The sequence below is a fragment of the Tripterygium wilfordii genome, chromosome 12 (assembly GCF_013401445.1).
Source record: "Tripterygium wilfordii isolate XIE 37 chromosome 12, ASM1340144v1, whole genome shotgun sequence".
Lineage (NCBI taxonomy): Eukaryota > Viridiplantae > Streptophyta > Magnoliopsida > Celastrales > Celastraceae > Tripterygium > Tripterygium wilfordii.
The window spans coordinates 5,425,665-5,438,378 of NC_052243.1; the positions used below are offsets into that span (position 1 = coordinate 5,425,665).

Genomic DNA, 12,714 nt, shown 5'->3' on the forward strand with positions numbered 1-12,714 from the left:
TCCAAACTTGTACAAGAGTATGCAGTTTACCAAAAACTTTCTCACAAACTCAAAAATAGAAACCCTTTATAGAATGGGGGTATACAAATGATACTCCTGGCTCTCTCTCTCACAAAATATGAGTGAGAAAAATCAGCACAATACAAAGTCATGTACTCACTCAATTAGGCAAGCTAATAGGAATAGGCGGAGCCATGAAATAATGTTAGGGTGTGCTAGTATTAAAACAATATTACTTTGAGCCGCTTGAAAAACTTTTTGCGGGAATCTGAGGGCAGCGCATTCGAGCTATTTATAACAACACAACTCCTTGAGATGATATTATCGATAAATATTCATCTTAATGTTTGGTCTCATAAGTAATCCAAAATTTTAATATAAATACATATTAAAAATCAGATCACAAATTACATTTTAATGAGCCGAGCATAAGTCTTTCGATTCAAACATTCAAGTCTAATTATAAGGTTTATTAATGTTTGTTGTCGGGTGCGGAATTCTCGTCTAGACTGGCGTTAGAGGGTCAATTAGTTTCATATTAAATGGTTGAACCAAAAAATCCCTAGCATGAGACTTCATAAACCATCAGCATTCTGCAGCGGAAAATCAGAATGTTGAACAAGAAAAGAAATAGTCTTGCTGCTAAATACATATTAGATTCTCCTTCCACTGTACTAAATAGTAGCAGTTTTCACTGCAGGAATTTAATTATTTTTTTTTTAAAAAAAGAGAGAAACATTTACATATCTTGTGAATATCTGACCTTCCAACCAAAAAAATAAGACATGTTTGTTTTGGAATGGAAAATTTGATTCTTCTCCGTGTCGTGGTGATTTATTACAATCCTATAAAATAGCAGTGCTTCTGACGAATATGTGTAAAACTTCAGCAGTTCACCGGGTCTGCGAATTCTTAATGCAAGAATTTAAGCTTTCTCTTTCCTTCCCTAGGCCCTACTTCGATCTCTCTGAGTCGCAGGTCGTGGTTTGGATGAATCTCGTGCATCACTTGCTGCATTCTTCTTCCGTCTTGAAACACGATTACTGGAAGGATCACCCAATGGACCAGACCAAGTTTGGATTGGCTCTTTTGAATAGTAGAATGAAGAGCTGAAAGGAACGCCAGCGGGAACCAAACCAGGATCAATATGATTCGACATTCCCAATGGATAGCCAAGCGCGCCATCCTGGTGTGGTGGAGGAAACTTTTCACTCTTGCTCTTTGCATTGGCATGATTGATTAGACGTCTTCTCTGAAATAGATGCAGATGAACATGGCCAACAAATTACGACAGTCAAAAAACAGTAGTAAACTATAGCGGCCAAGTTTAGTTATTGCTCATATATACTAATTTCTAAGTGTAGAAGAAAAGGTTCCTAAGTTGCTTTTGCTCCTATATCATTTAAGAAATAGTTCGTAATAAGTGCATTGGTGGTCAAGTCTAGCACCAAAAAGGAACATGAGAATGCCAAAAGCAGTAATAATGGGTTAGTATTTTCTGCAAAAAAGAAAATCATTTGTTTTGTTGGTTTGGATATTGATAACTCTAGATTTGATTATAAGGTTATAAAAAGAGCTTTGACACTTGAAGCTACTACTTGCAAACAAGGATGATGATTTAGAGAGCTCAGACATACATCTATATTAGATTGAAGCTCTGCATTTGCTTCAGGAGCAGCCATTGCCCGAGCACTACGTTCGCGTGTTCGTGTTTTCTTTGAACCATCACCGTGGCCTTTACCGGCAGCTCTTATTCTGCACAATGACAATATAAATGCTGAATACTTCACATTGTATCGACTATCAAGAGTAGGCATGCAATCAAGGTATGGCATAAACAGGTACAAATACGGTAACTAATGATCATTTTATCTAAACTCTATCCAGTAGAACTGCATCAAGAGATGTGCATCCCGAATATAATACGAGGAGAAGATAAGCCACAAACAGAAAGGGAGACTTGATCATTGCTCTGACTCAGTAACTTTAAATGATCCATGAAGTTGAAGCAAGAGCAAAAATTACTCCCTCATTAAGATCTGTTACTTCACCCTTCCAGATTGTTGAATTTTTGCAAAGACCCCAACAAATGACATTATAAATCACAAATGAGAATCCACATATATAAATAAATAATTTTTTTGAAAACATATATGAATTGTATGGTGTGACTTGTGAGAGTAAGCAATTTTGTCACCATCAGCCCATTAGCTGGGAAAAACAGAATTCATGCAGTTGACTCTAACTGATTCCTCACAGCCAGGGACTAGACTCAGATGATGATAATGATGATGATCAGCCAATTAGCATTATGAACAGAGTATCAGATTATCCAACTCATCAATAACGATTAAATGCTTTACCCTTTCAGCGTCTTGTCCAGACCAGGGTAAATGAAATGAAAAGATTTTAAATAAGGTGACCTTTTCTTTTTCCTAGTTTGGCAAAAAATAACATTCAAATCGCTAGGCAATCCTTTACTTATATCATTGGAGTTATTTATATTAAAGTAGAAATAGAGGAGAGATTTGTTTTCTTAGTAGTTTAGAGAACTAAATTTTAACTTCACTATTAGTTCGGAGTAAAAGTATCTTGTCTCAGATAAGAATTTTTTTAATAATTATTATATAATTGGAATAATATAGTAAAATCAATGGATATAATAAAAATATGATGGAGATAAACAACGATGGTGCAAGATTGCAAGCAAATGCTGTCACAACACACTAAAAGATCTTAAAACATAGTGACTTACATCTAAAAAGTCACTCACCACAAAGCAAAATCATGTACCAAACCACTTATAGGAGGGAGGGAGAAGTACCAAACCATTATTAATTTTACACTTAATAAGTTTGAGGAGATATTACCCTAAATGGATGGCGAAAGACATAAAAATGCATCAAGAAAAATGCATTCATCAATTAAGATTGTAGTGTGCCTAGCATGCCGGTCAGCTGTGTTTGTGTGTCTAACAAATGTGTTTACATGTGTGTGTGTGTGTCTGGTTTGAGAATGTACCATGGAACGATATTAGTCATCATAAAAATAATAACAACAATATACGGAGACGAGAAGGCAGACCTCCGAGCTTCATCATCTCGTCGTTTGGCATCGATCTCCTTACTTGGAGGATATTTCGGGAGACTAGAAGGATCACAAGCATAAGGCTCCGTCAAGAAGAACTGTATTTAGAAATAAAGCAATGATAAATGAAGGTTTAAGGAGCACATCCTCACATATGGAACTCTTATAGAGTGAATATATGTAAAGCATTCAATAATATTCCGTTACGCAATTATAGAAGACAATGAGCCATATATCTTAGCTGAGGCACAAATTCTACTGCTGTTATATTAGCTTAGTCTCTTCTGCTGATGGCCTTGTAGCCTATTAGGATCTCCCCTCACCGAAAGGTGGGATGAAGGTCAAGTCATGAGTTATTTTTCATTTGAATGTGCTAGTACACTAACCAATCTAAAAACAAAAGGCCCTCGCCCCCTTCCCCCCATCCACCCCCCAAAAAAACTGACAATTTCGCTAGTCCAATAATTAGATTGGAAACACAAAAGACCATTTCCCACACGCAGCAGCCCGCCAGCAATAAGAATAAGTTATTTTTCATATATAAATGTAACTAACGTATCGCCTTTGGAAAGGATAACTCCATAATGGCCATGAAGAGTTGCTCCTGAAGTGGTCAAATAAGGCTTAGCTGATCTTATTATTACCAAGTCGCCTTGAGCAATTATAACTCGACCTGATTTTAGGTGTGGTTCGTAATACTCAAAAAGGTGCAGAGTACAGAGCAACCATCAACACCGAGGATGAAGAGATGAAAAACATGTTTATTTCTTTGTGAGATCATGCCAAGTGGTCTGTGGTCCTAAAAGGACAATTATACAATGCTGAATTCCCAGGTCTAAAAAAGGGGTAACATAGATTGTTTTAAAATTTTCAGTGTCCCAACTACCTAATAGATTTTTATCCTATTTTCTCACTTTTTTTCTTTGAGTTTCATACAGGTAGAATTTTTCTAGAATATGCATATCAAACTTGAGCAATGTATTGCAACCACATTAAATTCCAATGTCAAAGGATGCAATAAAATTTTCCAAAGATCTAGAATGGGACTACCACGAAAAAAAGGAAAATGATTGCTCTTGGAAACGTAAAAGCTCACCTCACTTTTTAATGCTGCAGTTGCAGTCTCACGTTCAGCAGGATCTATTGCAAGTAGGGTCTCTATGAGAGGAATTGATGACAGTGGGAAATCTTTAAAAGTTGATCGTATGCACCTTTTATAGGGCTCCCGGGGCCTAAATAAGGTTGCGTTGGGCAACCTTGATTTTTTCCAGTATTCGTCAGAAGGTGAACCACATAGCTTGTATATCTTATGTAGTTGTTCTACCTAAGAAACAGACAGAATAATAGATAATAGGATTAGAAACATCGATAAAATTGAAACCAGACAATAAAAACCGCATTTCCGAATAATACATAATAGAGGATACTGAAAAGTGAAAAATTTGAAGGAAAAATAAAGTATATCTCTAATTTGCCTACAGGAAAAGGCCCAAACTTTAATCATCCAGATAAGCACACAACACAATTTGAATCTTCTTATTTTTTATTGAGACACAATTTAAATCTACAAGAAGTCAGCAGCAGAGATACAAAAACCATTAAACCAACCAATTGAACAAGGCAAACCAAATAGCAAAGAATCATGGCACGTCTTAGATCCAACATAGAAACATGTACCTAGATGGACAAAGATGATTTACTTTAAATTATTCAGCAGTGTCATCTCCATTGATAACAAACCTGTTTGTTCCACGTTTCAAGATGAGAACATGGTCAAGAACTATTAACATCAATTCACTTCTGGTTTTCATACAGCAACATGTTAAAGTTATTAGAAAGCCATTAAAGCTCAAAAACCTTAGCTAAATATGCACAAAGATAGAGAATGTCGGAGATATGCATCAAATTCGCATTCCTATATCCATCAAAAGAGATAAAATAAAAGCAGTAAGCTTCACAACTCTTCCATTGACAATCAGAATATACAAACACCCCATCTGTACCAGCTCATCAAGTAATAAATTAAGCCAGATCTATGATTCAGAATATACACTGAGCCTCAGCAAACAAATTTATTTGTCTAATTGTCTTTTTGTGAATGCAACAAGGATAATATTATTAAGAGACACTAAGAAAATGCAACCCAAACTAGAGAAACAGAGTACATAGAAGAGTGAAACAACAGAGAAAAGACAGAGCAACATTGATATTAGCAACAAATTACTGAGAATTTCAAGAAGATTGTTACAATGTTTTGACCACAAAAAGTTGGTCATAGAGAACCAGTTATCAATGAATATGTCCAACCGAGACTTTTTCTCATGGAATATCCATTGTTCCCTTCCAACCGCAAGAACTAAAAAGTAATCATAGGAAATCTATGCAGGATTTTCCCTTTAGTCCTGGCTTTACAGAGTAACCTCCAAAAAAATCAATTCTGCGCCCATGTTTTCACTTACTACCTAGCTGATTCTCATCATCGACCAGATTTTATTCAGTCTAGCAACAGTGTAGGGGGCTATGACCAATAGATATCGCTCTTTGTACTATCAAATGTCAGAAACTCAGAATTCTGTTCCATAGGACTTCCCACAACCCAAGGGTTACAAGTTCATATCCCAGAAACAGCTTCTTCCAATATGGGAATAAGGCTGCTTATGTCTTTCTGGCCCTGATCCTGCCTCCATTGTGCAAGAATTTTGTACGGTTGTTGCTTAACATTTAAACTACATCACACATAAAGAAGAGTTTTTAGGGGGTACTTTGGCTTTCCAAATCCAGTCCCAAGGGAAGTCCGTCCTGCCCAGATGATGACTATGCTAAACCACCTCATTGTAATAAGACTTGGCTGTGTAATTTCTATCTTTGGTAATATCCCAGCAGATCCTGTCGCTGATGATAGATTTAACTTTTTGCTTGTAAGCCACTGCCAGAAGCTGGTGAAAAGATCAACTTCCCAACTATGTCCATTCCTAAGGAAACTGATGTCAAAGTAGTAGTGGAATCAGAATGATTGTCACCATCAATAACTAAGGGTCCTTTAGAAAGATTGTAAAGTACCGGAAATTGGGTTGTTAAGGGATAGGATCCTATCCAAGTATCATGCCAGAATCAGAATGATTGTCACCATCAATAACTAAGGCTCCTTTATGACTGGAAAGATTGTAAAGTACTGGAAATTGGGTTGTTAAGGGATAGGATCCTATCCAAGTATCATGCCAGAATCTGACTTCGTTCCAAATGGCTAACTTAGGTAGAGGGTTCCTTATACACTTCCATAACACTGTTCTACAAGGCTCTTTCTTCTGATTAATGATCCAGTTTCTACTGTCCGCCCCATATTTCCTCCAGAGGAGATCCCTATTGGTGTGAAACCTTCAAATCCATTTTCACAGTAAGGCTTTGATAAAATCTGTAGTTAAATGATGATTATTTTCCCTCCAATTTCCCATTAAGCACCTAAAGAAGTTCAGATGGAACCTAAGAAACTGAATCACCAAAATTGTCTTTCAAAAAATATTAGTTCAGAAAAAAAAGAAGATTGCCCACAAGAGAATATTAGAAACTAACTACCAATTTAATCCAATTCTTATAATTGATATTTCCATAGCAAATTCTGTCATGGAACAAATGCAGTGTCTTTGCACAAGCAATGTGTATCTAACAAGTGAAATATACACTGGTTTGTATTCAGTACCACAATGACAACCAAGAGCTCATAGTCATCGTTCCGCAAGATTTATCTCCACCAACCGCCAAAATATATGTATATTAAGTATTACATACATTGAGAACTAATAAAACAAATGGTAGAAAGTAGCTGAGAGGGCAAAAATGAGAACTTACACCAAAGTACATATGTACTTTTACCATTACAGAATAAAATTAAAGTTAGTGCACGCTTACGATAGTGATCAACCCAAAAAGAAAATGAGCTAGTTATTTGCCATACATATTCCTATACTTTTTTCCTTGGCATATTCTATCAGTATCCATGTCTTTTCTGTTATCCAATTTGGGTTCGGCCGCTTTTGGGTAGCATAGTTGGAGCCTTTAGCTAAACTTTGTACGAGCTAACCCTACCAGCACTACCCTTTGAGGTTATCTAAAAATATGCATTAAACCATGACGATAGGTGTTCTTTTTTTTCACTCCTAATAATTGTCCACTTTTTCATTAATGTCTGCACTGCTTAGTATATACGTATGCAGTTTTTACATCCCAATGTAGGTCATTTTCTATTACATTACAGATATTAGAAGAGAAAAGAATAAATATGTAAGTCATTTTCTATTATATTACAGATATTAGAAGAGAAAAGAATAAATGTATGACTCCCTCTCTCCCTCCCTCCCCCTGTGGGGTAACTTAATGGGGAAGGATCAATCAAATTAAGCAAAGGGCTAAAACACGGAATACATGACGCATGCACTTGAAAAACTTTCAAACTGAAGCAAAAAAATGAGTATCCAATTGAAAGAAGGAAGTTTCTTGTTACCTCTGTACGACCAGGCATAATGGGTTTCCCAGCCAACAACTCAGCTAAAATGCAACCAGCACTCCAGAGGTCCACACCCACACCATAGTCAGTAGCGCCAAGAAGCAGCTCTAGAGGTCGATACCACAAGGTGACCACTCTACTGGTCATTGGATGCTTGTGATTTGGATCGAAGAAAGAAGCCAGTCCAAAATCAGCAATCCTAAGAATTCCCCCATCATCAATGAGCAGATTTGAACCTTTTATGTCTCGGTGAAGCACACCACGATTGTGACAGTGCTCAAGTCCAGAAAGTAGTTGATGCATGTAACATTTAACCTAAACGATGAAGAAACATTGGGTATCAATGAGAAACAGAAGAATACAACAATAGCCATTCATAAACTTGAATCATCCGGGTACCTAACTTGTCTTGAATTTCAAATAAAAATTGGACAAACCTGTGATACAGTAAATTTTACAGCTGGGCTTGCAGCAAGTCCAGCCAAATCATGATCCATGTACTGAAACACCAAGTACAAACTACAAGACATTCTTGAGGTAACTAAACCCTCCAACTTTACAACATTGGGATGATCCAATCTTCGTAGAATGAGTATCTCTCTAGCCATAAATTTCACGCTCTCAGGTTCCACATTATCAAACCGAACCTTCTTCAGCGCAACAATTTTACCTGTTAATAGATCTTTAGCTTTATATACATTGCTATACGTTCCTTGCCCAATCTACCATGAAGAAAGAAAAAGGATTTCAGGTAAACCTAAAATTCTATCAAGTTAATATGAAATAAGAGTACATAACATAACATTTCAAATTATAGAATCAATGGATGTCAAAAGCACGGGGCAGCGAATACATCCAAACTCCCAATGTCATATGAACTAACAAATCAAATTTCATCAAATTGACTATCATGGTACTGCTACTTTCAAAAACACCATGGCCATATCATTTGTTATAGGCATGATGCATTGGGAGCCATATGCAAATTCCTTCATACTTCCTTTTCAAAGCAAAGCAACCACCAGTGGCCATCAATTTTAAAAAGCTATAAATACTGCATCTTTCAGTACATGCACATGCAAATGATGAATCATAACTAGATTAAAAAAATGATACCCACCTTATCAATCTTCTCGAAGGTGTCTGCCCGCCGTGGAATCCATCCATCGAGTGCCTCTCCACACACAGCTGAAAGCCAGGACGGCCACCCAGCCGCCACCTGCTCCCCATGCAAGTGCTTCGGCGGATTGCTTAGCCTTGGGTTTGGCCTCGACTTTCTCCTCTCCCGTCTTGGTTTTATCTCCCCATCCACCTTCTCCTCCTTCTGGGTGTTATCATCTTGAGCTTCAACAACACTAGCATCTTCCTTACTAACAGTAACATTCTTAACCTCCCTAACAGTTTCAACACTTGGGTTTTTCACTTCTCTAGACTCCGAAACTATGCCGGAGGATACCTCTCGGCCTAGCACACACCCCATCTCTGGCAACTAAACCTCATTGCTCAACATGGTCCATGTGGGTGTTCTCTTTTTTCTTTCTTTCTATCAACTACTTTCCCTAACCAACGATCAGGCACCGTGAATCAAGAACTTAACAAGCCTAATACGTCACCTACAAAAACCCAGCCAATATGATCTAAAAAGCAAAAACCATCTCAGCATAGTATCTACGGACGATCAATAGACATGAAAAGCAATGAATAAATCCAATTTTGAGATCATAGGCTTCAAGATTCACAACGTAAGGGGAAAACATGGTCAAAATAATACAGCAGCAAAGAAAACAACTTTAGAGTCAACATTGATCTACTAGATGGATAAAGAATGACCAAAAGGGAAAGAAAAAAAAAAAAGATGGATAAAGAATAAGAGAAAGAGAGCAGTAGCTTGTTCTGTAATTTATACTGACCTGAGCAGAGACAGAGAGACGCAGAAGTATCTCGCTTTGACTGATATTTTTGGGTGTCTTGTCTCGGACAAGAAGAAGAAACACGCACAGAGACTAACTAGGAAAGGAACAGTAGATCTCTCTATCAGAGATAGACTATTACTAACAGGCAATATATATATGATTTTCTTTCCCATTCTTTTTTCTCAAGTCAAACCCCTGCACCGCTCCCTCTCCCATGTTTTTCTTTCTTTTCTTTTCTTTTTTTATTTCCTTAAGTACCAGCGGTTTTTTTTTTTTTTTTTTTTTTGCCCTTTAGCTTCTTTATATTGCACATTCTCTTTTTATTTCGTTTTTTATTTTCTGGATTGAAAATTTGTGAAAGAAAAATGGAAAATACACAAAAGATCATGTGCTATATTACGAAGAGAAAATTTAGATGCTGGACTAACGTTCCACAGTTTGTCGATTATTATGTTATGAATAATTTAAAAAAAATACCCTTCTTTGAAGTGAAGTAATGTGAAACTGTCTTTACTCCAAGTCCCAAATCCACCTTTAATTACACTACCATTTTGTTTGGGTATATAAATACACTGCCGATTATTGAATGCTTTAGTTTTTTTGAATGGGATCCATTTTGTAGGTAGGCCAAATCTTTGATTACACTACCACGTTGTAAGGGTATATAACTACACGACCAATTCTATAATGCATTTGGCTGTGTGGGTTCGTTTTTTTCAAACCTCCCTAGTGTATAAGACACTACCATTTTGTATAATGTATTTGGTATAGTGCAGTATGCATAATGTATTTGGTTTACCTTTTGGCTTGAATGGTTTACTTTAATGAATAATACACTATCAGTTCACATAATGTATTTGGTCTAGTGTAGTATGCATAATGTAACTACTAACTTTGTTTGTTTCAGTATGGCCAAATTACAATACCGGTCTAATCTGCAAGGGATAACGTTGCTATTAAGAAGCGTACGCTTGAAGAAGCGGCATAAAAACTTTTTGCAAATGACACCTTTTTGGAATTTGTACAAAGTGTTCAAGAAGGAAGATTATAAGGAATTAAATACCAAGAAACATGATTTGATCGTACGAGACATAAGCGGCACTTACAACGAGAAGCGTGAATCATTTATTCTTAGAGATAAGATAGTTACCATGACAGAGAATTATGTATCTTTAATTTTTGGAGTGGTGTCTGGAGATATTCCATTGAAGATAGGCTGAAACAAGAAGCCTGATGATTGTGAATTTGTGAACCGAAGGTTTAAGGGAATTGATATGATGAAATCGCCCAACATAAATCAAGCAATTAACAATGCTTTGATAGGGGATGCAGACGAGGACGCAAAAGATGTCCCACGATTGTTTGTGTTATACACATGTCTAACTCTGTTCTTTTTAACAAGAGCATATGCAATACCACGGACTTTTATGAACTTTATTGATGTGGTCAAGGACACGAAGTAATGGAATTGGTCGCAGGCAATCTCAGAAAACATCCTGTGATCAATTAAAAAGAACCAAAAAGAAACAAACAAAGTTACTGGTTGTGCGACTTTGATCTCGATAAGGAATAACTACTTTGTGCGAGTACTAATTGATGAGTATTTACATTGACAGTTTATATGTATTTGCATGCAGTATTGGTTTCGTGAACACACAACCGTTTTCACCCTTGCAAAGCCTGGCGAGTTCCCAAGGTTTGTAAAGTGGGGCGTAAGTGGATGACCAAAGGACTTCGAGAAAAATTATATACGCACTTTGGTGGGGTAAAGGTTAGTTAATTAAGTATATTTACCTACATTTGATAGTTTATAATTACATTGCCTAGTGTATAGTGTATTTATATTCTGTTGTGTTTGACAACAATATAAATAAATTACCAATTGTATAGTGTATGTAGTATATGATAATGTGTAATACCTATTTGATATGCATCCGTTAACAGGTGATTGAAGGTGAATTGTCCATGGATGATAAAGAGAGAGAAGCACTGTGGAATGATTGTGTGACATTGGAAGCAGGTTCTGATGCGGACACACACCAAGCATCAGTTTAGTGCATAGTGATCCATCATCGGAATCTGACGATGGCAGTGATGAAGATGTTAAAAAAGTTCAAGAGGACATCAGTCAATTGAAGCATCCCAAAAAATACAAGATTTGGAGGAAGAGTTGAAGTCTAAAACAAATGCTTCTAAATTGCTCCAGGTTGAGAAGAATAATGAAGAAAGAAAAAATCAAGAGCTGCAAGTTAAATTGGATCGGGTGATTGCTTCAAATATTCAGCTTAATGTTGATATTCAAATGCTGAAAGATGCGATGCCAAATACAGTTGTTGAAGTGAATGACAAATGGCAGTCACGTGATGATCAATTTGTCGTTCATGAGAGTGCATTAGTAGAGAAGGACGAGGCTACAAAAGAGGATAAAATCTATGATAATATCATAACTCAAATAGTATTCGATGAAGATGAAACGAATGAGAAAAGGGAAGAATCAATGAATGATATAGCTGATCGGGAGCAAGTTCAAAGTTTGAAGACTAAATATACCCCTAACTCAATGGTAAAGGGTATTAAAAAAAAGAACGCATACCAAATGAAGATTCGGACTTTGAGTATGAGTTGAAAAAGAAAAAGCCGAAAACAAATGTCCATGGGAAGCAGTTGGCAATTATCAATATTGATGATTGCAAGACACCGGAGCCTTCTATGAGCAAAAAATATGTTATGGACACAAAGTGTGCAAGGTACAAGCACCTTATTCCAACAGTCTCGGCATCAGTCTCAACACAATCATTAACACTATCAACTTGATTGAAATTTATCTGACTATCGATTTGATCAAGTGAAACCATATCTTCATTGGAAAAAAATATTGAAACAGAAATGTACATATAATATGAACACCAAATATGAATTGACTCTGACATTATTACACTATCATACTAGAGTGTCATAAATCATTGGTCTAAAAAGTAAAACCAATGTATTTAACAAGGAAAATGTCAATGTAATGAACATTTGGGCTAAATACACTGATAATTCGTAATGCATTAACAACTGGTTAAGAAATACACTATCAAAACCCTAATGTAATAATTAATTGGCATGACAAAAAATGGGTATCCCCAGTGATAAAGTCCCACCATGAAAAATATCTTAAAGGAACGACAATGTTCATCACCAACATTCTCAACTTTTTTTGTCAAATAA

The 12,714-nt window shown here is 36.4% G+C and overlaps 1 protein-coding gene across 1 annotated transcript; it reads right to left on the reverse strand.

The window, feature by feature from the left end:
• Window positions 1-636: 636 nt before the first annotated feature.
• LOC120011057 (probable serine/threonine-protein kinase At1g54610) lies at window positions 637-9,450 on the reverse strand. The gene is made up of 7 exons (XM_038862080.1): window positions 8,709-9,450; window positions 8,026-8,310; window positions 7,586-7,903; window positions 4,184-4,411; window positions 3,085-3,185; window positions 1,638-1,755; window positions 637-1,252 (listed from the first exon to the last, which is right to left on the reverse strand). The coding sequence occupies exons 1-7, from the start codon at window positions 9,066-9,068 to the stop codon at window positions 947-949; spliced, it is 1,716 nt and encodes a 571-aa protein (XP_038718008.1). The 5' UTR covers window positions 9,069-9,450; the 3' UTR covers window positions 637-946.
• Window positions 9,451-12,714: the final 3,264 nt, after the last annotated feature.

Coding starts and splice junctions, on each gene's coding strand:
- LOC120011057 (XM_038862080.1), bottom strand. CDS start 9,068: ATGGGGTGTGTGCTAGGCCGAGAGGTATCCTCCGGCATAGTTTCGGAG. Junction 8,311..8,708: donor CCTTCGAGAAGATTGATAAG/GTGGGTATCATT, acceptor TCTTCATGGTAG/ATTGGGCAAGGAACGTATAG. Junction 4,412..7,585: donor TTATGCCTGGTCGTACAGAG/GTAACAAGAAAC, acceptor TCTGTTTCTTAG/GTAGAACAACTACATAAGAT.